Source organism: Gastrolobium bilobum, unplaced genomic scaffold, assembly GCF_033153095.1.
Source record: "Gastrolobium bilobum isolate Gb01-03AN ecotype WA unplaced genomic scaffold, APGP_CSIRO_Gbil_v1 utg170299, whole genome shotgun sequence".
In the NCBI taxonomy this organism is placed as follows: Eukaryota; Viridiplantae; Streptophyta; class Magnoliopsida; order Fabales; family Fabaceae; genus Gastrolobium; species Gastrolobium bilobum.
Window position 1 is genome coordinate 1 of NW_026899087.1, and position 21,782 is coordinate 21,782.

Below are 21,782 nucleotides of genomic sequence, written 5' to 3' on the forward strand. Positions count from 1 at the left end.
ATCATTCAGCAATCAAGCAACTCTTTGCTAAGAAGGATGCAAAGCCAAAACTAATTAGATGGGTACTGTTGCTCCAAGAATTTGACCTTGAGATCAAGGACCGGAGATGAAGTGATAACAAGGTGGCTGACCACCTATCTCGATTAGAGAGAGCAAGCCCACAAGAAGGAGATCATATCAAGGAGACATTCCCTGATGAGCAGCTTCTAATGATCGCTGAAAAACAAGCTCCTTGGTTTGCAGATATTGCAAACTACCTGGCTGCCGGAATTAAGCCATACCACTTGAATCACCAAGGGAGAAAGAGGTTCCATCATGAAGCTAAGCAGTATTTCTGGGACGACCCTTTGCTCTACAAAAGGTGTTCTGACCAATTACTTCGAAGGTGTATCCCTGAAGGAGAACAACAGAAAATACTGGAGCAATGCCACAATTCCCCTTATGGAGGACACTTTGCTGGAGCAAGAACAGCAGCTAAAGTGCTGCAGTCAGGTTTATACTGGCCCTCATTATTTAAAGATGCTAATGTTTTTGTTAAAAAATGTGACAGGTGCCAGAGAACAGGGAACATTACAAGAAAGCATGAAATGCCCCTTGTTCCAATAATGGAGGTTGAATTGTTCGATGTATGGGGCATTGATTTCATGGGGCCTTTCCCACCTTCATTTGGAAACAAGTATATATTTGTTGCAATTGACTATGTGTCGAAATGGGTAGAAGCTGTTGCTACCCCCACTAATGATGCCAGGAAAGTGCTGAAGTTCATCAAAAAGAATATTTTCACTCGATTTGGAACCCCTAGAGCAATTATCAGCGACGGGGGTACACACTTCGTGAACAAACAATTCCAATTGCTCCTGAAGAAATATGGAGTGCAGCATAAAATTGCCACCCCTTACCACCCACAGACCAGCGGGCAGGTAGAGGTGTCCAACAGGGAGATAAAAAAAATCCTGGAAAAGGTCGTAAACCCAGATAGAAAAGATTGGTCCAACAAATTGGATGATTCCCTATGGGCGTATCGAACAGCTTATCGAACGCCCATTGGCTGCTCCCCCTATAAGTTGGTGTTTGGAAAAGCGTGTCACTTGCCTCTGGAACTTCAACACGAAGCATTCTGGCCATCACATTGCTAAACATGGATTCCAGAATGGCTGGGGAAAAGAGGTTGCTCCAGTTGGTTGAACTGGAAGAATTCCGGAGCAAGGCATATGAAAACGCCAACCTCTACAAGGAGCAGATGAAAAAGTGGCACGATAAAAAGCTTATCAAGAGAGAGTTAGAAGTTGGAGACAAAGTACTGCTGTATCGATCCAGATTGAAACTGTTTCCTGGAAAGTTGAAATCAAGATGGGAGGGACCTTATGCAATCACTGAAGCACTTCCCAATGGAGCATTTACCATTGCTCATGAAACATCTGGAGCAACGCTCAGGGTAAATGGACACAGACTCAAGAAGTATAATAGAGGGATCAAGGAGCATGAGAAACTAACTTCTCATCTCGATGACCCAGCTGATGTCTGACTCAAGGAGCAACAAGTCGAGCTAAGACTATAAACGAAGCGCTACTGGGAGACAACCCAGACTTATTTCCCCGTCGTTCTTTTTATTATTATTGTCTTTGTTTGAGAAAATTAACGTGCCAACCATTGCAGGAAGCTAGTTTTGGGGTTGCTCTTGAGCAACCTGATCCCAAAAGCAAGGAGCAACCAACACTTAGAATTTGATCCCTCAATGTGAAACCAAGTTCTAATTGGGCTGATCCACTTGCCCCTTTTAACCCAAGGGCCTGCAATGGGCCGCATACGAAAAAAGAAAGAGAAAACCGAGTGGCGGAAGCAACGGAAGGATAATAGCTCCACGTCGTGTTGTCACATCCATCCAATCAAGCGAGAGTAGCAGTTTCAAAAAGAAGAAATCGTCAGAGCAGAGGACAGTTGCTTTCCCCCAGGCATTTATGTGCAGCAGACGCTCTTCCACCCCATATCCGCCACTCAGCAAAGCCACGATCACCACCATACAGAGCGTTTTAACCTTCCCATCCTCTCCTTCGTTCCTTTATAAACACAGAACTACTATTTCATTCTCATAATCTTTTCTCCTTCAACCCACAAAAATCCAACCTTTACTCCCCACTCAATCCCTCATACTCAGAACATTACACCATGACACGTCCAAAGGCCATCATACTTGTTGCTTCTATCTCTAAGAAGAGGACCCGAACAGGGAAAAAGCTCAAACCTGAGCAAACCACAGTCGACCGTACAGTCATACCAGAACGGGGCATAGTCCTCAGTAGCTCCAAACACGGAGATCTCGACCGATGGCTGACCGAGGATATAGCAGAACTGGATTGGGAACTCTTCATTGAGCCTCCCTCAAGGGCTCGCACTGATTTCATGACTGCATTCTTAGAGGGAATGAAGAAAGAAGATCTTCCAAAACTCTTCATCAGAGGCGTGAAAGTAGACTTCTCCCCTGAAGAAATCAACGAAGCATACAATACTGCTTCAGTTCCTGTTGAACAAGATGAGTTCGATATATACTGTGCTGGCCGAGTAGATGAGGCCATAACTGGAGAAGTGCTCCGAGAAATAGGCTAAGAGGGAGCAACCTGGGGAACTAAGGAATCCATCCCTAGGAAGCAACTCAAATTCGAAGCAAAGGTATGGATGCATTTTATTAACTCCCGTATGATTCCCGTGAGCAACGACTCTAGAGTGAACTGGGAAAGAGCAGTGCTGGTCTTCTGCGTCTTGACTAAGAAGAAGTTTGATGTTGGGAGGATTATCTACAAACAACTGGTGGCAAATGCACCAAGAAACTCCCCCTTCTTTTTCCCTTGTCTGGTCACTGAAATATGCAAGAGGGCTGGTTTAAAGGCCAACATCCCGATTTCAGATGAAATCATTCCAGAAGGGTCGGACATTGATCAGTCCACGATAAAAAGAATCGGAGACAATGAAGGATTGGAAAGTGAGGAGGAAGAAGAAAAAGAAGAGAAAGAAGAAAAAGAAGGAAAGGAGGAAGAAGAGGAAGCTGAAGTTTCGGGGAATGTGAAGGAAGAACCTCAGAAAATTCTAAGAAGGGAAAAACTCCCCTTTAAGATAGCTCCTGCAAGGGGTGGACGAAGGCAGTTCCTAGTCGAGACAACTGACATGACTCAATGTCAAACTATGTTTGGTCTCGGAGCAGACCTTCTAGCCACTCAAGTGCAAGCCTTAGAAGACACAGTTGGAAGGGAGCTGCAATCTCTGAAAGAAGCCAGCTTGCTCATCAACAAAGAAAAGGTGGCCTTGCAGAATGAACTTGACCAGATAAAAAATGCTGGACCACTGCTGCAGAAAAAAAAGATTGAGGAAGGAGAGGGATCCTCAACCTTGCAAAACACGGTAAAAGACCTGGTGAAAGCAGTAGAGATGATGAACAAGAAAATGGAAGAAAGGGAGCAAGCCCACGAAAAAAGCAGGAAAGACTGGAAGGAGGAGATCAGGCTCTTGAAAGATGAATTGATGAAAAGCAAAGAGGAGGAAATTCAGCTCCGATTGTACTACCGAGCTCAGGATCAAATCTTCTCCAGTAACTGGGGAGAAAAATTCAAGGGACAAACTCCATATCCACCGTTTCCAAATGTCTTCCCTCCAGAAGCAATAACAATTGCTCCGTTTAGCGGAGCAAGACAAGAAACTGGAGAGCATTAAGGGTCGCTATGGTGACCCCAGGTTCATTCGTTCCCTATCCTTTTTAACTTGTTTAAATCTGTTGGAATGAATGCCTGAAAGTTTTGTGGTGGAATGTTACTGACTTTGCTCTTAGATAAATGACTTCTGTGGTGTACCAGGGATTCGCCACCCTGTTTTATTTTTAAATATTGTTTTTAATTTTTGCTAAGTTTACCGTCCTAAGTGTCCTGATCTACTCAATGCTTCTTTTTGCCCAGGATTCTGCTCCTTGAGATTCCCTAAAGAGTTTACATTTTCTAACAAAGCAAGATAGGGCATCACTCTGATTTGGAGCAACACCATGCACAAAAAGCAGCATTCCAAAAATCGGACACTCTGTTATTCAGTGGACTTATTGAGTTACCAAGGAAAGAACTTCAGGCTGTTTAAGTAAATTACTCTGCCCCTATTAAAAAAAAAAAAAAGGGTCAGCTCCTCTACTCCAAAATTTCGCTCAAAGAGCTCAAGTCATCAAGGTGAGAGCAAGAGCTGCTCAAAGAGCATACTGTTGAAGGTTAGCCCTATGCAAAGACAAGGGTAATTGACTTCCAGTTAAAAGACCTGAAAAGAAAGAAATAGAGAACAGAGCTAGAAAGTAAGAGAAGAAATCAAGCCAAAAAGTTCAATCCGGAAGCAACTCTGTGGGAAACTAACTAAAAGAATGGAAGAGTTCACACACACAATGAAGCTGGTGAAACTCACAAGTCAGATGAGTGCTCTAATGAAGCAATGGGAGGAGTTAAGTTAACTCTTCATCGATAATCTCAAGGAGCATTAGCCTGTCACAAGAAGACTGTTGGTTGTGAAGGATTACTCGGGACGAGTAATATCTAGTTTTGGGGTGTTGATAGTCCTCAAGAGTTGAGGCCCATTAAGTGTAAATTGTTCCACAAAACCCATGTTTTGGTTATAAATCACCCCCTTCAACCTTCTTCTTTTCATATAAAGCAACTGTTTTGAATAGTGGACCAGAGCAATGCCGAAAGTGGGAATTAAGGTAGACCTGGAGCAAATTTAACATTATCTTTTTCACATATGACTATTGGGTTAGTTTTCTTTGTTCAGGACACCTAAGGCCCATCAAAAGGAACCACAAAATGAAGAGAGAAGAAGGAGTGTTGCGCAGAAAGGAAAAAGAAGTCTGCTATAGTACAACAGCAGTCAAAGGAAGCAATGGGGAGCCGCCACGTCAGCTCTAGCAGAGAAGGTGGAGGTGCTGCCTCTGCTACAGTACGAAAGCAAAGAAGCTGAGCAATGGGGAGCCGCCACGTCAGCTACAGCAGAAGGAGTAGAGGTGCCTCCCTGAATCCGATACTCCTACTCACAAAGGGAGCCAAAAGCAAGGGGGACCACTTCCATTTAAGGCCAAGCTGGCAAGAAGTAAAGCTACCATTGGAGAGGATTTAGACAAAGCACGACCCTTGATGAAAGGAACAATAGAGATCAAATGAAGAACCCTATAAAAGGAACAAGCAATCCTCATAAAAGGGATCATCAGCACCCATCCTAGGACTCGTTGTCTCTTTGTTTTCTTTTTTTGTAAAAATGCTCACTAGGAGCTAACTTCCTCTAAGTAGGTGAGGGTTCCATAGAAGTAATCCCTTTTGTCTTAGGATAGCTTTGTAAGGAACACATATTTTATAAATGAATTTTGAGTTGCTCTTTGGTTTAATTTATTGATTTTGTGAAACCCTTTGGGCTGGCAACCTCATCCCGGGACCACTCGGTTAATGAAACACTGACAAAGGCGTGTGGAGCATTCTCAAAATCCTGGGGTAGTTTAGCCTGAAGAAAGAAGGGAGAAACACCTGGAATGAGGAGCACTGCCATGTGAATCCATGCTCTTTTGAGAAGGCAGCATTGTTTCCTTCATATAACTCCAAGTACTATGGTGTAACGTGGAGAGTAAGGCCTTACCCTCTGCTTACCTATAGCAAAACAAGGGAAGGAGCAAAATCCACTTGTAAAATGTGCTACCAAGTAGGGTTGACCAAAGGGATGAAAACATGGAACCCGTAACACCTACTTGATCTTTTTCTTTCTGAAATTAATCTTAACTCAACTTCTATCACAACCTTTTCTTCACGATAACTGAACTGTGTTTTACCAGCTGATGCTCTTACTTTCATTTCGTTGACTGCTCTTAAAGTTACTTCAATTGATGCCTTTTTATTCGATGACCGTGTTAAGTCATTCACTGCTCTCATCTGGTTCAGAATGGTTAACATTGTTTAACTAGCTGCCCAGAGATTGCTCTTTGTGAAGCTTAGCTGAGAATAGTAATTTCTTTTATTGCTCCATTTTACAAATTAAGTTTCCTTTAGCACTTCTTACTTCACAACTGCTCCCTGAGGACGATAAATCTGGGGCTACAATACCCTATATTGCTTGATACGTACGCTTGCGTATAGTTTAAGAGGGTTGCTCTTAGTCAGAGTAGATTGCTCCTGTTGGCAATCCCGATTACTACTCTACACTCTTGCTCTCTGAAAGAAATATTCCCGAGCATCTCTCGGTTCGACCAAGCATGTATCGTCAAAGACAAGGAGTTGACTATGCTGAGATTTTTCTCACCGGTTGCCATGATCAAATCTATTAGGATCATGCTTGCAATAGCGGCATATCACGACTATGAAATTTGGCAAATGGATGTCAAGACCGCCTTCTTGAATGGGTTCTTGAAGGAGGAAGTGTACATGACACAATCTGAGGGCTTTGAAATCAAAGATCAGGAGCATATGGTATGCAAACTTCAAAGGTCGATATATGGGCTAAAGCAAGCATCAAGGAGTTAGAATATTCGTTTTGATGAAGTCGTTAAGAGTAACAGTTTTATCAAGAACGAGGATGAACCTTGTGTTTACAAGAAGGTTAGTGGGAGTAATGTCGTCTTCCTGGTACTTTATGTAGATGACATATTGTTAATAGGGAATGACATCCCCACATTACAAATAACGAAAGAGTGGCTTTCAAAAAGCTTCACCATGAAGGATTTGGGAGAAGCGACCTTTATACATGGTATAAAGATCTATAGAGATAGATCCAAGAGGCTGCTGGGTTTATCTCAATCCACGTATGTTGACAAGATGCTAAAGAGGTTTAGCATGGAAGGGTCAAAAAGGGGTTTTCTTCCCGTCAGTCATGGGGTACATCTTTCAAAGGCTATGTGTCCTAAGTCACAGCCTGAGAAGGATCGCATGAGTGAAATTCCATACGATTCGGCTATTAGATCCATCATGTATGCCATGATATGTACGAGACCAGATGTCTCATATGCTTTGAGCATTACGAGAAGATACCAGTCGGACCCTGGAGAGGGTCACTGGACAGCAGTCAAGACCATCCTTAAATACTTAAGAAGAACTAAGGATGCGTTTCTGGTCTATGGTGGGGTTGATGAGCTAACAGTGAAAGGGTTCACTGATGCCAGCTTTCAGAGTGACAAAGATGACTGCAAGTCACAGTCAGGGTTCGTATTCACCTTAAATGGTGGGGCAGTATCTTGGAAGAGTTCCAAGCAGGAGACAACAGCAGATTCAACGACAGAAACTGAATATATAGCTGCTTCAGAAGCAGTTAAGGAAGCCGTATGGATCAAGAAGTTCATATCTGAACTAAGGGTGGTTCCAAGCGTAGATGAGCCCATACAGTTGCTTTGCGAAAGCACTGGAGCCATTGCGCAGTCAAAGGAACCTAGGTCTCATCAAAGATCTAAACACGTGCTCCGCAGATATCACCTGATTAGAGTAATCATTGATAGGAAGGATGTTAAGATGGATTATGTTCCCACAGATAATAACCTAGCCGATTCTCTGACAAAGGTTGTTTCTCAGAGAAAACATGATAGTCATTATGAGGCTTTAGGTATAAGACTTAGGTCAGATTGGCTCTAGGCCAAGTGGGAGCTTGTTAGAATATCGATGTCCTAGAGACAATCTTTTGATTAGATTAGGACATATGTGGATCTTTTATATTGTCGCAAATAAATAAAAGCACTCTTTATCCTGTTTCATATTTTGTCTCAAGATTATTGTTAATATTTTATATGAGTAACTGGATAAACCCCTTGGAATAGAACAGGTATCTCTTGAGTATCTGTGATGAGATCACGATCATGAGGATTCAAGGATACCACACGTTTATTCCTAATTTTATGTTCCTAGTCTAGAGACACTAAGAGTGGGGATCAGTGATCTCGGGTAAGACTAGCACGACTTATCTACTTGTATTCGGATGCAAGGTAAAGACCTCATGAGCTACAGATATGGAGATGTCTTAGCTAAAGTCGTGGGTGGACCTATAAGGGCATGGCTCGCACTGAACAGACCCACAAAGAGACTCTATGAGGAAATCTCACAGAGAGTATCATTAGAGTAGTCTCTTTATATTTGGGTATGTCTTTCTTTAGACCAGAAGTTATTACCTAGACTGTGTTCTAGAATGCATGTTTTGATTGTATACCTCGTCTTCCTGGAACATGGAGACTCATAGGTACACTGTTGGGCTTGTCCTGAAAGAGCACAGGGCTAGGTTGATAAACTGAAGGAATTCGTCAAATCTCTGTGAGAGATTAGGTTATCTGTAAACCGGAGAAATCGGGATGAAATTTACAGGGACTCGAGAATCTGTGCATAGTAAAAGAGATCATGAGATGATCTGCCTTTAGAGTCAGTAAATTGAAGATTCCCTATTTTGAATAAAGCTTACCCTAAACCGTAAGGGTTGATACGTTTCCTTACCCTAGATTTTTGGGAAGGTAACCGAGACGAAAGGAAATATATACGGCAACCAAATATGTGTAATAGGATGATCAAGTCATTAATCTAACTAGCTCTAGGGCAACAAAGCATTGCTAGTGCTCTGTGTTGTCATTAAATAGGTTGGGCCCGAGCCCATTTATGTAAGTGGCTATGTTGGACCTAATGGGTCACACACTAACACCTTATTGTCATGATGATCTAGCATTAAAGGTATTCGGCCTAATAATGGTTGTTAGCCCAAGATGAAGTTTGGAAGCCCACCTAAGAGGGAGAGGGCGCATGGTATGGTTAATGGGCTTGGATGGTCCAAGACATTACTAATTAATTTAATTGGTTAAATTAATTATCAAATATTTAAATTTTGAATTTTGAATTTGAAATTTGAAATTGGAATTTGAATTTTGAAATTCGAATTTTGAAATTGAAATTTGAAATTTGAATTTTGAATTTTGAATTTTGAATTTTGAATTTTGAATTTGAAATTTGAATTTGAATTTGAAATTTGAATTTGAATTTAGAATTTAAATATTTGAATTCGAATTTGAATTGGCTATGAAAAGTTGTTTCATAACAAAAGGATAAGATGAGATCTTGTTGGAACAAATTCCTTGTATCAAGAGAATATCTATGGAGATCTCAAAAGGCTGATTTGGGGCGCCACTTTGGTTGGAGATGAGTGTCATCTTTTTCAAACAAACAAGCTCCTATCAGATTTGGTTGTTGAGAGAATCAGTGAGCTAGTTGGTTCAAACTTGAATGCAACAGCTCAAAGTATCTGGACCCCTTTTGGGGCTGAATGGGGCGCATGAATATGATGGTCATATGATGACCATTAGTTCAGAATCTTGACTAGATAGAGACCTAGTCTCATGAGGATTCAAAGGTAGGTTGTTGGGAATTTTGAATTGCAACAACTCCACCTTTTTCTCCTCTCTTGTGCGCCACTTTCATTGGTTTTTTAAGTGAAAATTCTGATTTGATTTCACTCACTCTCTCACTCTCTTGTGCGCATACTAGGGGAAAGTTCTCCTTAAGGTTTTCAGAAAAAGACCTAGCCAATTCTACTCCAATCCATTCCCTACTCTTGTGAAGTTTTCATGCTGAAGACTTCACTCTTCTAAACACATTTACCTAGCCTCCTTCTTCACCTATTGAGCGCATAGCAAGCCTCTTTGTGGTGGTCAATTGGTGGCTTGACAAGAAGAGTTCTTGCATCTTGACGTGGGTGGTGTGGATCAACGTTAGAGGATTTGAACCCTTCAAACCTAACACTGATCGTCTTGGAGTTTTGAACTCACAAACAAAGTAACATCATACTGTCATAAAGCATGATTCTTGATTGCATGTGTGATTCCGCATAAGAAAAATTTTATTTTTCCCTCTCACATGCTACGGCCTTCAAGGCCAGTTGCTTTCATTTTGGGTGTGACACATGCGGCCCTGACGCCCCCCCTTGGATGTGAATGGGCCAAAAAACTCTATAATCCCCAACCACTCTATGCACTCTTCACATCTCTTCTCTACCATCATTCTTAATTATTGACACAATATTAATACGTAGTACACTAATTTATTTGTCATGAATTAATAATTAAACTTCAGACACTAATTAAATCGCAATGACATAATACTAAAACCTAAGTCACTAATAATTTTATAATTATATAATAATAACAACACATATGTCACTAACAAGTTTTTAAAACACTACAACATTCATAACATGGTACACAAATTACGTAGTCATTATCACTATTTTCTAAATCACTAATATACGCTAAACCCCAAAGCATAATTAAATAATAATAATAATAGCTACGTAACAAAAAATCATACTAAGTCATTACAACATTCATAACATAGTACAAAATTCCTAAGTCACTATCATTATTTTCTACGTCTCTAATATACGATAAATCCTAACATATTCGTAACATAGCACTGTAATTTAAACGTATACATAGCAGGTATTAGGAACTTACCTAAGTTGGCCGAGCTTCGCTACGAAAAATTCCACGGACGGTTGAGAGCACAACTTGGTTGGAGAGAGGTTAGGGTGCTAGTGAAATGGTAAAAATGGAAAAAGGGTTTTTTTTATAGGGTGGGTGGGTGACGCCCCTTTTGGGCGTCACATGTCACGCCTGGTTTGGGCGTGATCCACTGTAACACTCCGTGTATACCCGGTTTGTTATCATATCATCGTATTAAGCTGCGCTTAATTAAAATGCGGAACTAACTTCTTCTTTTCATTTATGACGTCATTATTAATAACCAAGTTGATTACTTAAATCCTTTATAAAATATTGCCTGTATGTAAATTGCAATTAAACAACTAATTGAAATACCTCATATATAGATGTGTTTCTAGTCACGGAACTACAACACGTAGTCCGGACATTATCCTGATAATTTATACATCACCAAGCTAAAAGCATAACTAACATTAATGTGGTATGGACAATTCCTATGCTCATCAAATAAGGTAACAATCCCAACAAATTCTCAGCTCAATAATAACATAAAGACAATAAACATATCAACATCTAATCACAACAGTATAATCAGCATGCATCAGTCAACTAAGCTCCAGCCTCCTGCCACCCGAGGTATCAACCCCCGAGGTACTTGAACCTGAAAATGTGCCTCAAACGTGGGGTGAGATTTCTTAAAAAGAAATCTCAATAAGATAAGGGGTCCTCAAGGATCTCTCCACCCCAAGCTCAATTACATGTGCAATATAAGTTCTAAAAGCAGTATAACAGTATAAGTTCCAAAATTTTTGCAATGCAGTATATAATAATGTCATGTGTGTCAAAATCCTACTGGCCAGAGAACATGCAGAAATTACATACGTCTACAACCTACAATCAGTGCAAGACGCTACTTGCACCCACCCACAGAATCACCATATTGTATGACGCTACATACTCAGGCTTCCCGTCTAGGTGGAACAACACATACATATCATAACGCACTTGCACTTAACAACTGAATAGCATTTCAAATATCAATACATGAAAACACATCATGCATATAAACCATCCCTACATAAGGTATGGTGGAACCAACAATGGCAAAATCGAGGACACGAAAGCTTACCTCTAAGCAATATATCCAAGCCAAAGTCCACACTAGCTCAAGGTCCACAAATAGCTGAATCACAATCTGTTTAGACCAGCAACCATATCAATATTTATAATCTAAGAGTTCATGACATAATGACAACGTTCTCTTTATCGTTTCTTGCCATTAGGCTTCTTCCCAAAGCCTTAAGCCCTTAATCTAAGCAACTTTGACTTAGTTCAATTATTACAGAGGTTCAACTCACCTATCTAGGTCCATAAACCCATAGTACCATTCTGTCAGAATAGAACAGTGACAGTCTCGAAATTTCCAGAATATCCGGATATTTGTCGGGGCCATATCCGGATATCCATATCCAGATAGCACCAAGTCCCATATCTGGATATTAATATCCGGATATTTCGCGACAGAATACAGTTCTTACATTTCGCGAGATATCACTGATGTGACTTCAGCATATAGGTATTTCAGGGAAAAAAGAACAAGGATTTGACAATAATTCAGTGATAAAAAGTAGTATTTTTAATGAATCCTTGATAAGTTTCCTTCAGGCACACTTTCACTCTGTTTGTATGTTTTTACAGGAGAAAAGCATGAAAAAAAGTTGGGTTTCGAACCACTACTTCACGTGATTAGCATGAAGATGGCGCGTATCGCGCCACAAGATAGGAAGAAGGGTCAGAAACCACTGTAGTTCGCGCTAATGGCACGGTGTTCACGATAACCGCGCCAAAAAAGAGCTATCCACTGGTTCACCGCGTGATTAGCGTGGATCTGGCGCTAATCGTGCGGCTTCGTGCTGATTGTTTCCTGAATTGTGATTTGGACGAAAACAGAAATAAAAATCAAATCTTTTGGGAAGATTGTGACCTGATTTAGCCAGTGGCTACAAAAAGGAGTCAGAAACCAAATGTAAAGAACTTTTGCACGGAGAGAAATTGACGAAGGCAGAACGCGTAGCAAGCTTCTTCTCCAAAATTTTCTGGTTATTAGTTTCTTTTATGAATTCTTTTCTACACATTGAATTGTCAGACATGAACATGTCTGGCTAGTCTTTTATTATTGTGGTAAGGGTCACAACACTTGATGTGAACCCCTTGTAGTTTGGTTAATTTTTATATTTAATTATTTCAATTACATTTAATTTATCTTGTTCTTCATCTTATAATTCTTCTAGAATTTATCATTCTTTTGGGATTGCGAGGGTTAGGGTTTTCAATAGGAATATTGAAATCCTAGTTCCTGACAGAGGGTAAAATAACAATTCATGTATACACTAGGGATAGGTTACATGAATTGCAAACGTGGAAAATTCACTGGTTTAAAGGATAAACTTGAAAAAGGATTTCTAAGGGATTAGGATTCTAATAGGGTTAATAAAGTTAAGATTACTAAGGAATTAGGGCTTAACCAATCAATTGATAGATGGTGAATTGTTTGATCAATGGGTAATTAAATGTAAACACTAATTAATATTACAAGGTGGGGATCAGATAGGTGTTGGTGTCTTTTACCGCAATATTCTTTTACATATTTTCTCAATCTTAATTTGTTATTCTCAAGTTTTCAAAAGTATCCTTGAATTTTTCACAAGTTTTGAATTATTCTCAATTTTTACAAACACAATTACTCTCAAATCAATTTTATTCATCCAACAAGAAAGGAATAGTTAAAATAATTTAGGTGCCTCAATCCTCGTGGAGACGATCTCTACTTACCCTTTTATTACTTGGTACGATAGGTGCACTTGCCGATTTTACGCAACAATCACTTCCAAGGTTACTCTTTTAACGTTTCTAGAAGCTCATACCTGCATTTGTAGTTGTGTTTAACCTTACCCACCCTTAAGTTATTAACTTTAGCTTGTTCCATGCATCAATGTTCATTCTTTCCAAAGAAAACTCAAGAACAAGGGTGGTGATGCATACCAAAAAACTCAAAACAGAAAAACGAATGCTCTTGGAGCTCTCTATGCAGCTCCCATGGTTCTGACTTCAAGGAGCACGAAAATGAGCATCAAGGTTGGTCTTTTATCAACAAGAATGGCTTCTTGCACCATCAAATGCCAAGATAAAGACCCCCCATAACCCAACTCAAGAACTCAGCCCCCTAGCCACCCCTCACAAGAGCCTCTCACTTCCACAAGGCCAAATACTAAGTGTTTACAAATTTTGATGAGAAGGATCAAAAGGAAAGGTAGAAGTTTGGTGCAACAATGGAGGAAAACTCAAGTTTTCAGAATGAGGAGAAGGTGGCAGCAGCCAAGGTACTCACGTAACTCAAATTTTTGCCTAGGGTTTTGAGCCCATTTACAATTTATAGCCCATTCAAGTTTAATCACACTGTATGAACACTAATAGCTACGCTTATCATTTTAATCCTAAACTTTGGATTCTGAACCTAGCCATTTTTCTAGGATTTGTCATATTTTTATTATATTTTTCGCAGTACTTTGTAGGTCTCTTTTACGTAGTAGGTATCAGTTCTGATGCCCGTTCTCATTATTTTGACTCCAAACTTGTTATACTAGTCCTAGATATTATTCTAGTGCTATATACATACTTTTCATAATTTTCTGGGATACTTCATCGATACGCACTTATATTGTGAGGCAGAACCGGTATCTGCACTTTTCGTCAGAAAAGCGACTTTCAGCATTATTAGTCACTTATTATAATTATTTAAGCTCTCTCATAATTATTCAAAGTTAATTATGGAATTTGTCTCTTAACTCATAATTAAATTAATTAAATTTCTATTTTAACGGTGCGGGTTCTTACACCCACCAGGACGTGACGCCCTCTTTGGACGTGACATGTGATGCCCAATAAGGGCGTGACATTGTGCAATACATCTGTATTTTTTTTTAAAAATGTAATAAATGCATAATTATTTTATTAAAAAATGTTAAATTAAATTTTTTGCCAGCCTAAAGGTAGTCAACACTCTGGTGAAACATGGACAAATATTAGACATGATTTGTAATCAAGACCCGAAGAAAACAAGATTAAATACTTCATTTTGTTAATTCGTTATTGATTCATTTAATTAATCTTCATTATATTTTCTTATTTTATTTATATGAGATTATATGTTTTAGTCATCGTCATTGAATTTATTTGTTAGCCCATTTTGGGTCCCTAACAAAAATTAAAGTACCCATTTTCTTCCCTTACAAAAAATACTCATATTTGTCCTTTTTTAGGGATTAAATTGGGTCTTCATTGAATTTCTGAGGGACCACATTTTCAAAGAACTGGAATTGTAGAGGGATCAAACATTGATTTTTTTTATATAAGGGACGAAAGCGGAGACCGTGTTTTTTGTTAGGGACCCAATAGGGACTTTACTCTTGATTTTATTTGTTTTAGATTATATAGAGTAAAGTCCATTTTGGGTCCCTAACAAAAAATTAGGTCCCCACTTTCGTCCCTTTAAAAAAGCTTCATATTAGTCATTTTTTAGGGACTAATTTGGTTCTTCATTGAATTTCTAAGAGACCACATTTTCAAAGAACTGGAATTGTAGAGGGACCAAAAGTTAATTTTTTTTGTAAGGGACGAAAGTGAGGATCGTGTTTTTTGTTAGGGATCCAAAAGGGGCTTTACTCGATTATATATACTAGACTTAACACACATAGTCTTGCTTGATAGGTGAATTTCCTAGCGTTGATTCAAAAAAATTGAAATATTTATTTTTTTATACCGACTTTAATTATCTCTTTGAGGTGAGTTGGCCCCCGGGTATCCCACAAGTTTCAACACTTTGAGTCGGCTATAAGACTAATCCCGAGTCGGTGCTTGGTCATAGTTAAATATCCTCACCCCTCCCTAAATATGTATTTGGTAGGAATCAGTTCTCTTCTCACCTACTTAGCATGTGTTGCCAACTAAGCTACACTCATTGGATAATCCAAATATTTGTTGATTCAAGATATGAATCCACAATGCGTGTATATTAGTTGAAATTGAACACCCCTAGATTATTTTTATTTATTTATTCATATATAAAAAGAAGTGTACAAACTCTCAAAAGTTTTGGCAAATGTCCATATTTTTATTAGGTGTTTCATGCATTTAGTTTATGCTAGGATTTGAATATAGGTTTCCTGCTTTCTTAGGAATCTTAAGAATTTATTGTGTAACTTGTGGGAGCGCGCTTAAGCGTGCAACGCGAATCTGCAATCACTGTCCTAGGGTGCTTAAGCGCGGTGAAGCAAGCTTAAGCGCCCCGACAGGTCCAACTTAGGCCCATTCAAGGTGTTCAATTAGAATACGAACTCTTGGCCAATAAAAAGACCATTGGGGACCAGAATTACATAACTTTTACATTGCAAAACAATTCTTGGTGCTTAGAGGCGGAGGGAACGCGGAGAAACATCAGGTTCATGATCGTGAGCGGCGAAGACGGATCAACGTCAAGTGTTCACTGGAGATATTGAAGATCTACCAATCACCTATGGAGTTTGGGGGAGCTTTTAAATTGTCTTTGTTCTTGATTTTTCTATGTCTGGCTAGTTCTTTAAGTAGTTATGGTTAGATGGATTTTAGTCGATTTATTATGCTTTGAACAATTCTTCTGTTAATTGTCCTTTATATCATGAATGAAGTTATCTGTTTTTAATGCTTTATATAGGCTTGAATCTTATATAATGATCATCGGTAAATGCATGACAATAGGGATGTTGGTGTGTGATCCATATCTGATAACTTCATCGTAAACGTTATGATTCTAGGGATAGACATAGGGTTTGTGTAATCTTTAAGATTCTTGAACTTAATGCTCATGTTCTTGGGGAATAACCGGGGAACTAGGGTTCTTCGAAGATCGTGAAGGTTTAGGGTAACAAGGAATTGAGCTCTAATTATATAAGAAAGAATCGATTAGATTGATATTAAGGACGGTTAACATTAAGAAGGAATTCAAACGTAATAAAGAGATTAAAGGAAATCGAACCCCTAGCTACGTTTTTTTGTTATCAACTTATTTAAATATTTAATTTCTTGTCTTTAATTCTTGTGAGTAATTAGCTTTAATATTTAATATTTTAATTTTGCAATTCAAATCCTGTTTCCAAATACAACTTTGATTGTCCAACTTAAGTTGCGATAGTGAATTGGTGCTTGAACCGTAATCCTCGTGGGAACGATCTCTTACTTAATCATTATATTACTTGTAAGATCGGTGCACTTGCCGTAAGTAGCAACAAGTTTTTGGCGCCGTTGCCGGGGATTACTATTTCAACATTAATAGTAGCTATTAATTCTTGAGATTGGACCTTATTTTCTGTTATTTAAATTCAGTTTTATTTTTATTTTTTTATATAATCTGTTTTCTGGTTTATGCGAGATACCGTTGACACCGATTCCTTGCAATTCGACCTAGAGATAGAGAAAACAGCAAAAAGAAACAGAAAGTTAGCCAAAGAAAGAAGACAATAAGAAAAAGAAGCATCAAGCTTTGTGATAAGAGAGGAAGAAACAATGGCAGAGAATAACAACAACAACAACAGTCCGCTAGAAGAGTTGATGGATGTATTCCTCACTCCGAGCGTGCCAAGAAATACCTCATGCATCATCAGACCAAATGTTGCTGCGAACGACTTTGAGATTAAGCCAGCTCTACTCTCTGTAGTTCATCAAAATCAATTTGCTGGTGGTGACGAAGAAGACCCTCATATTCATCTTGATAAGTTCTTGTTGATATGTGACACAGTGAAGATGAACGGGGTAGCAGATGATGTCGTCCATCTGAGATTGTTTCAATTTTCTTTGAAAGATCAAGCTCTTAAGTGGCTTCATCAACAACCTACTGGAAGCATTGCTTCATGGGATGACTTAGCCGCCAAATTCTTGGCTAACTTCTTCCCCATGACCAAATATAATCAGTTGGTCAATGAAATTTCAAATTTCACCCAACAGGAAGGGGAGTCTCTTTGTACTGCATGGAGACGATTTAAAGATATGCAAAGAAGATGTCCTCAGTATGAAGAGCAACCTGGACCAAAGGTACGGATATTCTTCAATGGAATAACACCTGCTTCCAAAATGGTCATTAATGTCGCAGCAGGAGGGTCATTGAGACAGAAAACTCCCACTCAAGCATTGGAGCTATTTGAATCTATGGCTTCTCTAGAGAATGAAAGTGTTCCGACACAGCCAAAGAAAAGGGATATATCAGCTGGAAAACAATGATGCTATGTTGGCTGCACAGAAGGCAATGTCTCAACAATTGACATCCCTCACATCAATGTTTGAAAAGTTTCAAGCATCAGCAGTCCAAACACAGCCAACTCCACTAGTTTGTGACTTTTGTGGTGGAGAGCATGAGAACACCAATTGTGGAGCTCTTGGAGGAAATGAAGCAGCATCAGTGAATGGGATCTGGAATGATCAGAGGAATTCAGGAAACTTCCAGAAAAATCAAAGCAGTCCATATGGTGATACTTATAATCCAAGGTGGAAAAATCACCCTGGGTTCAATTATAAGTCAACTCAGCACCAACTCAACCCATCTATTCCACAACAGTCACAACCTTCACAAAGTAATCCTTCTAAGCTGGAGAAAGCCTTGACACAACTCTCAAGAACAACTAATGACTACATCCAAGGTTTAGAGACTTTCGGGAATGAGACAACTTCCTTTATGCAAGAAACCCGAACTGCAATGAGAAATCAAGAAGCATCAATCAGAAATCTTGAAACTCAGATCGGGCAATTATCCAGGAAAATTTCTGAAAGAGTTCCAGGAACTCTTCTGGGTAATACAGACACTAACCCAAATGCGCACTATAAGGCCATTACCACTAGAAGTAGGATAGTAATTAAACCTGTGATCAAGCCTTCAGTTGAGAAAAAGAAAGTTGAAGAACCTGCAATTGAAAAAGAAAAAGAGAAAGAAGTTGAGAAAGAATCCGTTGCACGGAAAACAGTTCATGAAAAGAAAGAGTTCAAATGGGAGAAAAAGAAAGCTCAGGAAAGACAAGAAAAGCCATTGGAACTCTCACCTTATGCAAAGATTCCATATCCGCAGAGGTTCAGAGAGGAAATCAAAAAGCAGCAGTATTCCAAGTTTCTTGACATTTTCAAGAAGTTGCAAATCAATATTCCATTTGCTGAAGCCTTGGAGAGTATGCCAAATTACGCAAAGTTTATGAAAGATCTCTTATCAAGAAAGCGTAAACTGAAAGAATGTGAGACAGTGACTTTGACAGAAGAATGCAGTGCTATAATTCAGAAGAAGTTACCTCTGAAACTCCAAGATCCTGGAAGTTTTAGCATTCCCATAGAAATTGGCAACATTGATGTGGGAAAGGCACTATGTGACTTGGGAGCTAGTATTAATCTTATGCCACTATCCATCTGCAAGGCTCTGGGAATTCATGAATTGAAGCCGACTAAAGTTTCACTACAGTTAGCTGACAGATCTACCAGGAGGCCAGATGGAGTCATTGAAGATGTATTGGTAAAGATTGATAAATTTATTTTCCCTGCGGATTTCGTCATCTTAGACATAGAAGAGGATGCTGAAATTCCCTTACTTTTGGGAAGACCCTTCTTAGCCACTGCAAGGGCTATGATTGATGTAGAGCAAGGCAAGTTGATGTTACGGGTTAATGATGAGACCGTAACGATTGATGTTCTTGAATCTATGAAACATCCTTCCGACGGAGGAGATTGCTTCAAGGTTGATGTAATCAATGATGCAGTGTTAGATACTATCGATGAAATACTCCAACCACTGATGGAATTGGAGTCATTAGAAGAAGATCTACTGAAAAATGCAACTGAAGCAACAGAAGGAGAACAAGAGGTTGAAAAGCTAGAAAAGAAGGTTGATGATGTTACTAAAGGAGCTCCAAAGGTTGAATTGAAAGAGCTTCCTCCTACTTTGAAATATGCATTTCTTGGAGAAAGAAAGACATACTCGGTGATCATCAATATAAATTTGTCAACTGTCGAAGAAGAAAAATTATTGAAAGTGTTGAGAGAGCACAGAACAGCTATAGGATCGTCTATTACAGACTTGAAAGGAATAAACCCATCTTTTTGCACTCATAAAATATTGATGGAGAATGATGTGAAACCAGTCAGACAACCTCAGAGAAGATTGAATCAAACTATGAAAGAAGTTGTGAGAAAAGAAGTCGTGAAGCTCTTGGATGCTGGTATGATCTATCCAATTTCTGACAGTGCATGGGTGAGTCCGGTACAAACAGTTCCAAAGAAAGGAGGGATTACAGTGGTACGTAATGAAAACAATGAATTGATTCCTACAAGGACTATTATCGGCTGGAGAATGTGCGTCGACTACAGGAGACATAATCAGATAGTAGTTGCTCTGGAAGATCAGAGAAGACAACTTTCACCTGTCCTTATGGTGTGTTTGCTTACAGACGTATGCCTTTTGGGTTGTGCAATGCACCTGCCACTTTTCAAAGGTGTATGCTATCCATATTCTCTGATATGATTGAAAATTTTATTGAAATATTTATGGATGATTTTTCTGTCTTCGGTTCATCTTTTGATGTTTTCTTAACTAACTTTGCTTGTGTTTTGCAGAGATGCCAAGAGAGTAATTTAGTACTCAACTGGGAAAAATGCCACTTTATGGTAAGAGATGGAATAGTCTTAGGCCATAAGATCTCTGAGAAGGGGATTGAAGTTGATAGAGCAAAGATCTCACTTATAGAAAAACTTCCCCCTCCTTCTAATGTGCGTAGTGTACGTAGTTTTCTTGGACATGCAGGTTTCTATCGGCGCTTCATCAGAGATTTCTCAAAGATAGCCAAGCCACTCTGCAAATTATTGGCCAAAGAAGAAGAGTTCAACTTTGACAATAATTTTTTGATTTCTTTTAATCTCTTGAAAGAAAAATTGACTACCGCACCTATTATCACTTCACCTAATTTTGAATTACCTTTTGAATTGATGTGTGATGCTAGTGATTATGCTATAGGTGCAGTTTTAGGTCAAAGAAAAGATAAACTATTGCATGTTATATATTATGCTAGTAAGATTCTGAATGAAGCACAAATGAATTACACTACTACTGAAAAAGAATTGCTAGTAGTTATATATGCTTTTGATAAATTTAGAACCTATTTGCTAGGATCTAAAGTTATTGTGTATACTGATCATGCTGCCTTGAAATACTTATTGACTAAACAGGATGCTAAGCCAAGACTACTTAGGTGGATGCTTCTACTTCAAGAATTTGAGATAGAAATCAGAGACAAAAAGGGAGTAGGGAACCGGGTAGCTGATCATCTCTCTAGACTTCAAGAGGAAGAACTTCAAGATAGTTCATAATTGATAATCAGAGATGAGTTTCCAGATGAACAAGTCCTCTCAGTCAGCACACTGCCATGGTTTTTGAATGAGCAAGCTCTTGCAGTGGACACTCCACCATGGTTTGCAGACTTTGCAAATTTCAAAGCGGCTGGGACAATTCCTAAGGAGTTTTCATGGCAACAACGGAAAAAGTTTCTGCGTGATGTGAAAAGATACTTGTGGGAAGAACCATTCTTATTCTACACATGTTCTGTTGGAGTCATTAGAAGATGCATCCTGGAAGAAGAGATGAAAGATGTTCTATGGCACTGTCACGGTTCAGACTACGGAGGCCACTTCGCGGGAGAAAGGACGACTGTAAAAGTTCTTATGAGTGGGTTCTATTGGCCCACTTTATATAAAGATGCCAGAAAATTCATGGAATCTTGTGATTGTTGCCAAAGAACGAGGAACATATCAAAAAGACATGAAATGCCACTGAACAATATCATGGAAGTTGAAATCTTTGACGTTTGGGGCATTGACTTCATGGGGCCTTTCCCCACTTCATACGGAAATAAATATATATTGGTGGCGATGGATTACGTCTCTAAATGGGTGGAAGCAGTTGCTTTGCCTACCAATGATTCTAGGGTCGTAGTCAACTTCATCAAGAAGAACATTTTCGTGAGGTATGGAGTACCAAGAGCAATGATCAGTGATGGAGGCACACATTTCTGCAACAGACAAGTTGAGTATGTGCTCGCAAAATACAGCGTCAGACACCGCATTGCCACACCATATCATCCACAAACCAGTGGACAAGTGAAGATATCAAACCGGGAACTGAAGCGTATCCTTGAGAAAACAGTGGGAAGCTCCCGGAAAGATTGGGCTCGCAAGCTAGATGATGCATTATGAGCATACCAGACAGCGTTCAAGA

The 21,782-nt window shown here is 39.2% G+C and overlaps 2 protein-coding genes across 2 annotated transcripts; both read left to right on the forward strand.

Moving 5' to 3' along the window:
* Window positions 1-1,138: 1,138 nt before the first annotated feature.
* On the forward strand, window positions 1,139-1,525 carry LOC133287107 (uncharacterized). The gene has a single exon (XM_061484664.1). The coding sequence runs from the start codon at window positions 1,139-1,141 to the stop codon at window positions 1,523-1,525; it is 387 nt and encodes a 128-aa protein (XP_061340648.1).
* A 16,240-nt stretch (window positions 1,526-17,765) lies between these two features.
* On the forward strand, window positions 17,766-21,760 carry LOC133287103 (uncharacterized). Its single transcript, XM_061484660.1, has 3 exons — window positions 17,766-19,946; window positions 20,129-20,870; window positions 20,964-21,760. Exons 1-3 carry the CDS (start codon window positions 17,766-17,768, stop codon window positions 21,758-21,760), a joined length of 3,720 nt encoding a protein of 1,239 aa, XP_061340644.1.
* Window positions 21,761-21,782: the final 22 nt, after the last annotated feature.

What these genes read in the sequence shown, in the direction of transcription:
- LOC133287107 (XM_061484664.1), top strand. Translation starts at nt 1,139, where the DNA reads ATGGATTCCAGAATGGCTGGGGAAAAGAGGTTGCTCCAGTTGGTTGAA.
- LOC133287103 (XM_061484660.1), top strand. Translation starts at nt 17,766, where the DNA reads ATGTTGGCTGCACAGAAGGCAATGTCTCAACAATTGACATCCCTCACA. An exon ending in AACTTTCACCTGTCCTTATG is followed by an intron (nt 19,947 to 20,128) that starts GTGTGTTTGCTT and finishes TGTGTTTTGCAG; the next exon opens with AGATGCCAAGAGAGTAATTT. An exon ending in AGAGGAAGAACTTCAAGATA is followed by an intron (nt 20,871 to 20,963) that starts GTTCATAATTGA and finishes AAGCTCTTGCAG; the next exon opens with TGGACACTCCACCATGGTTT.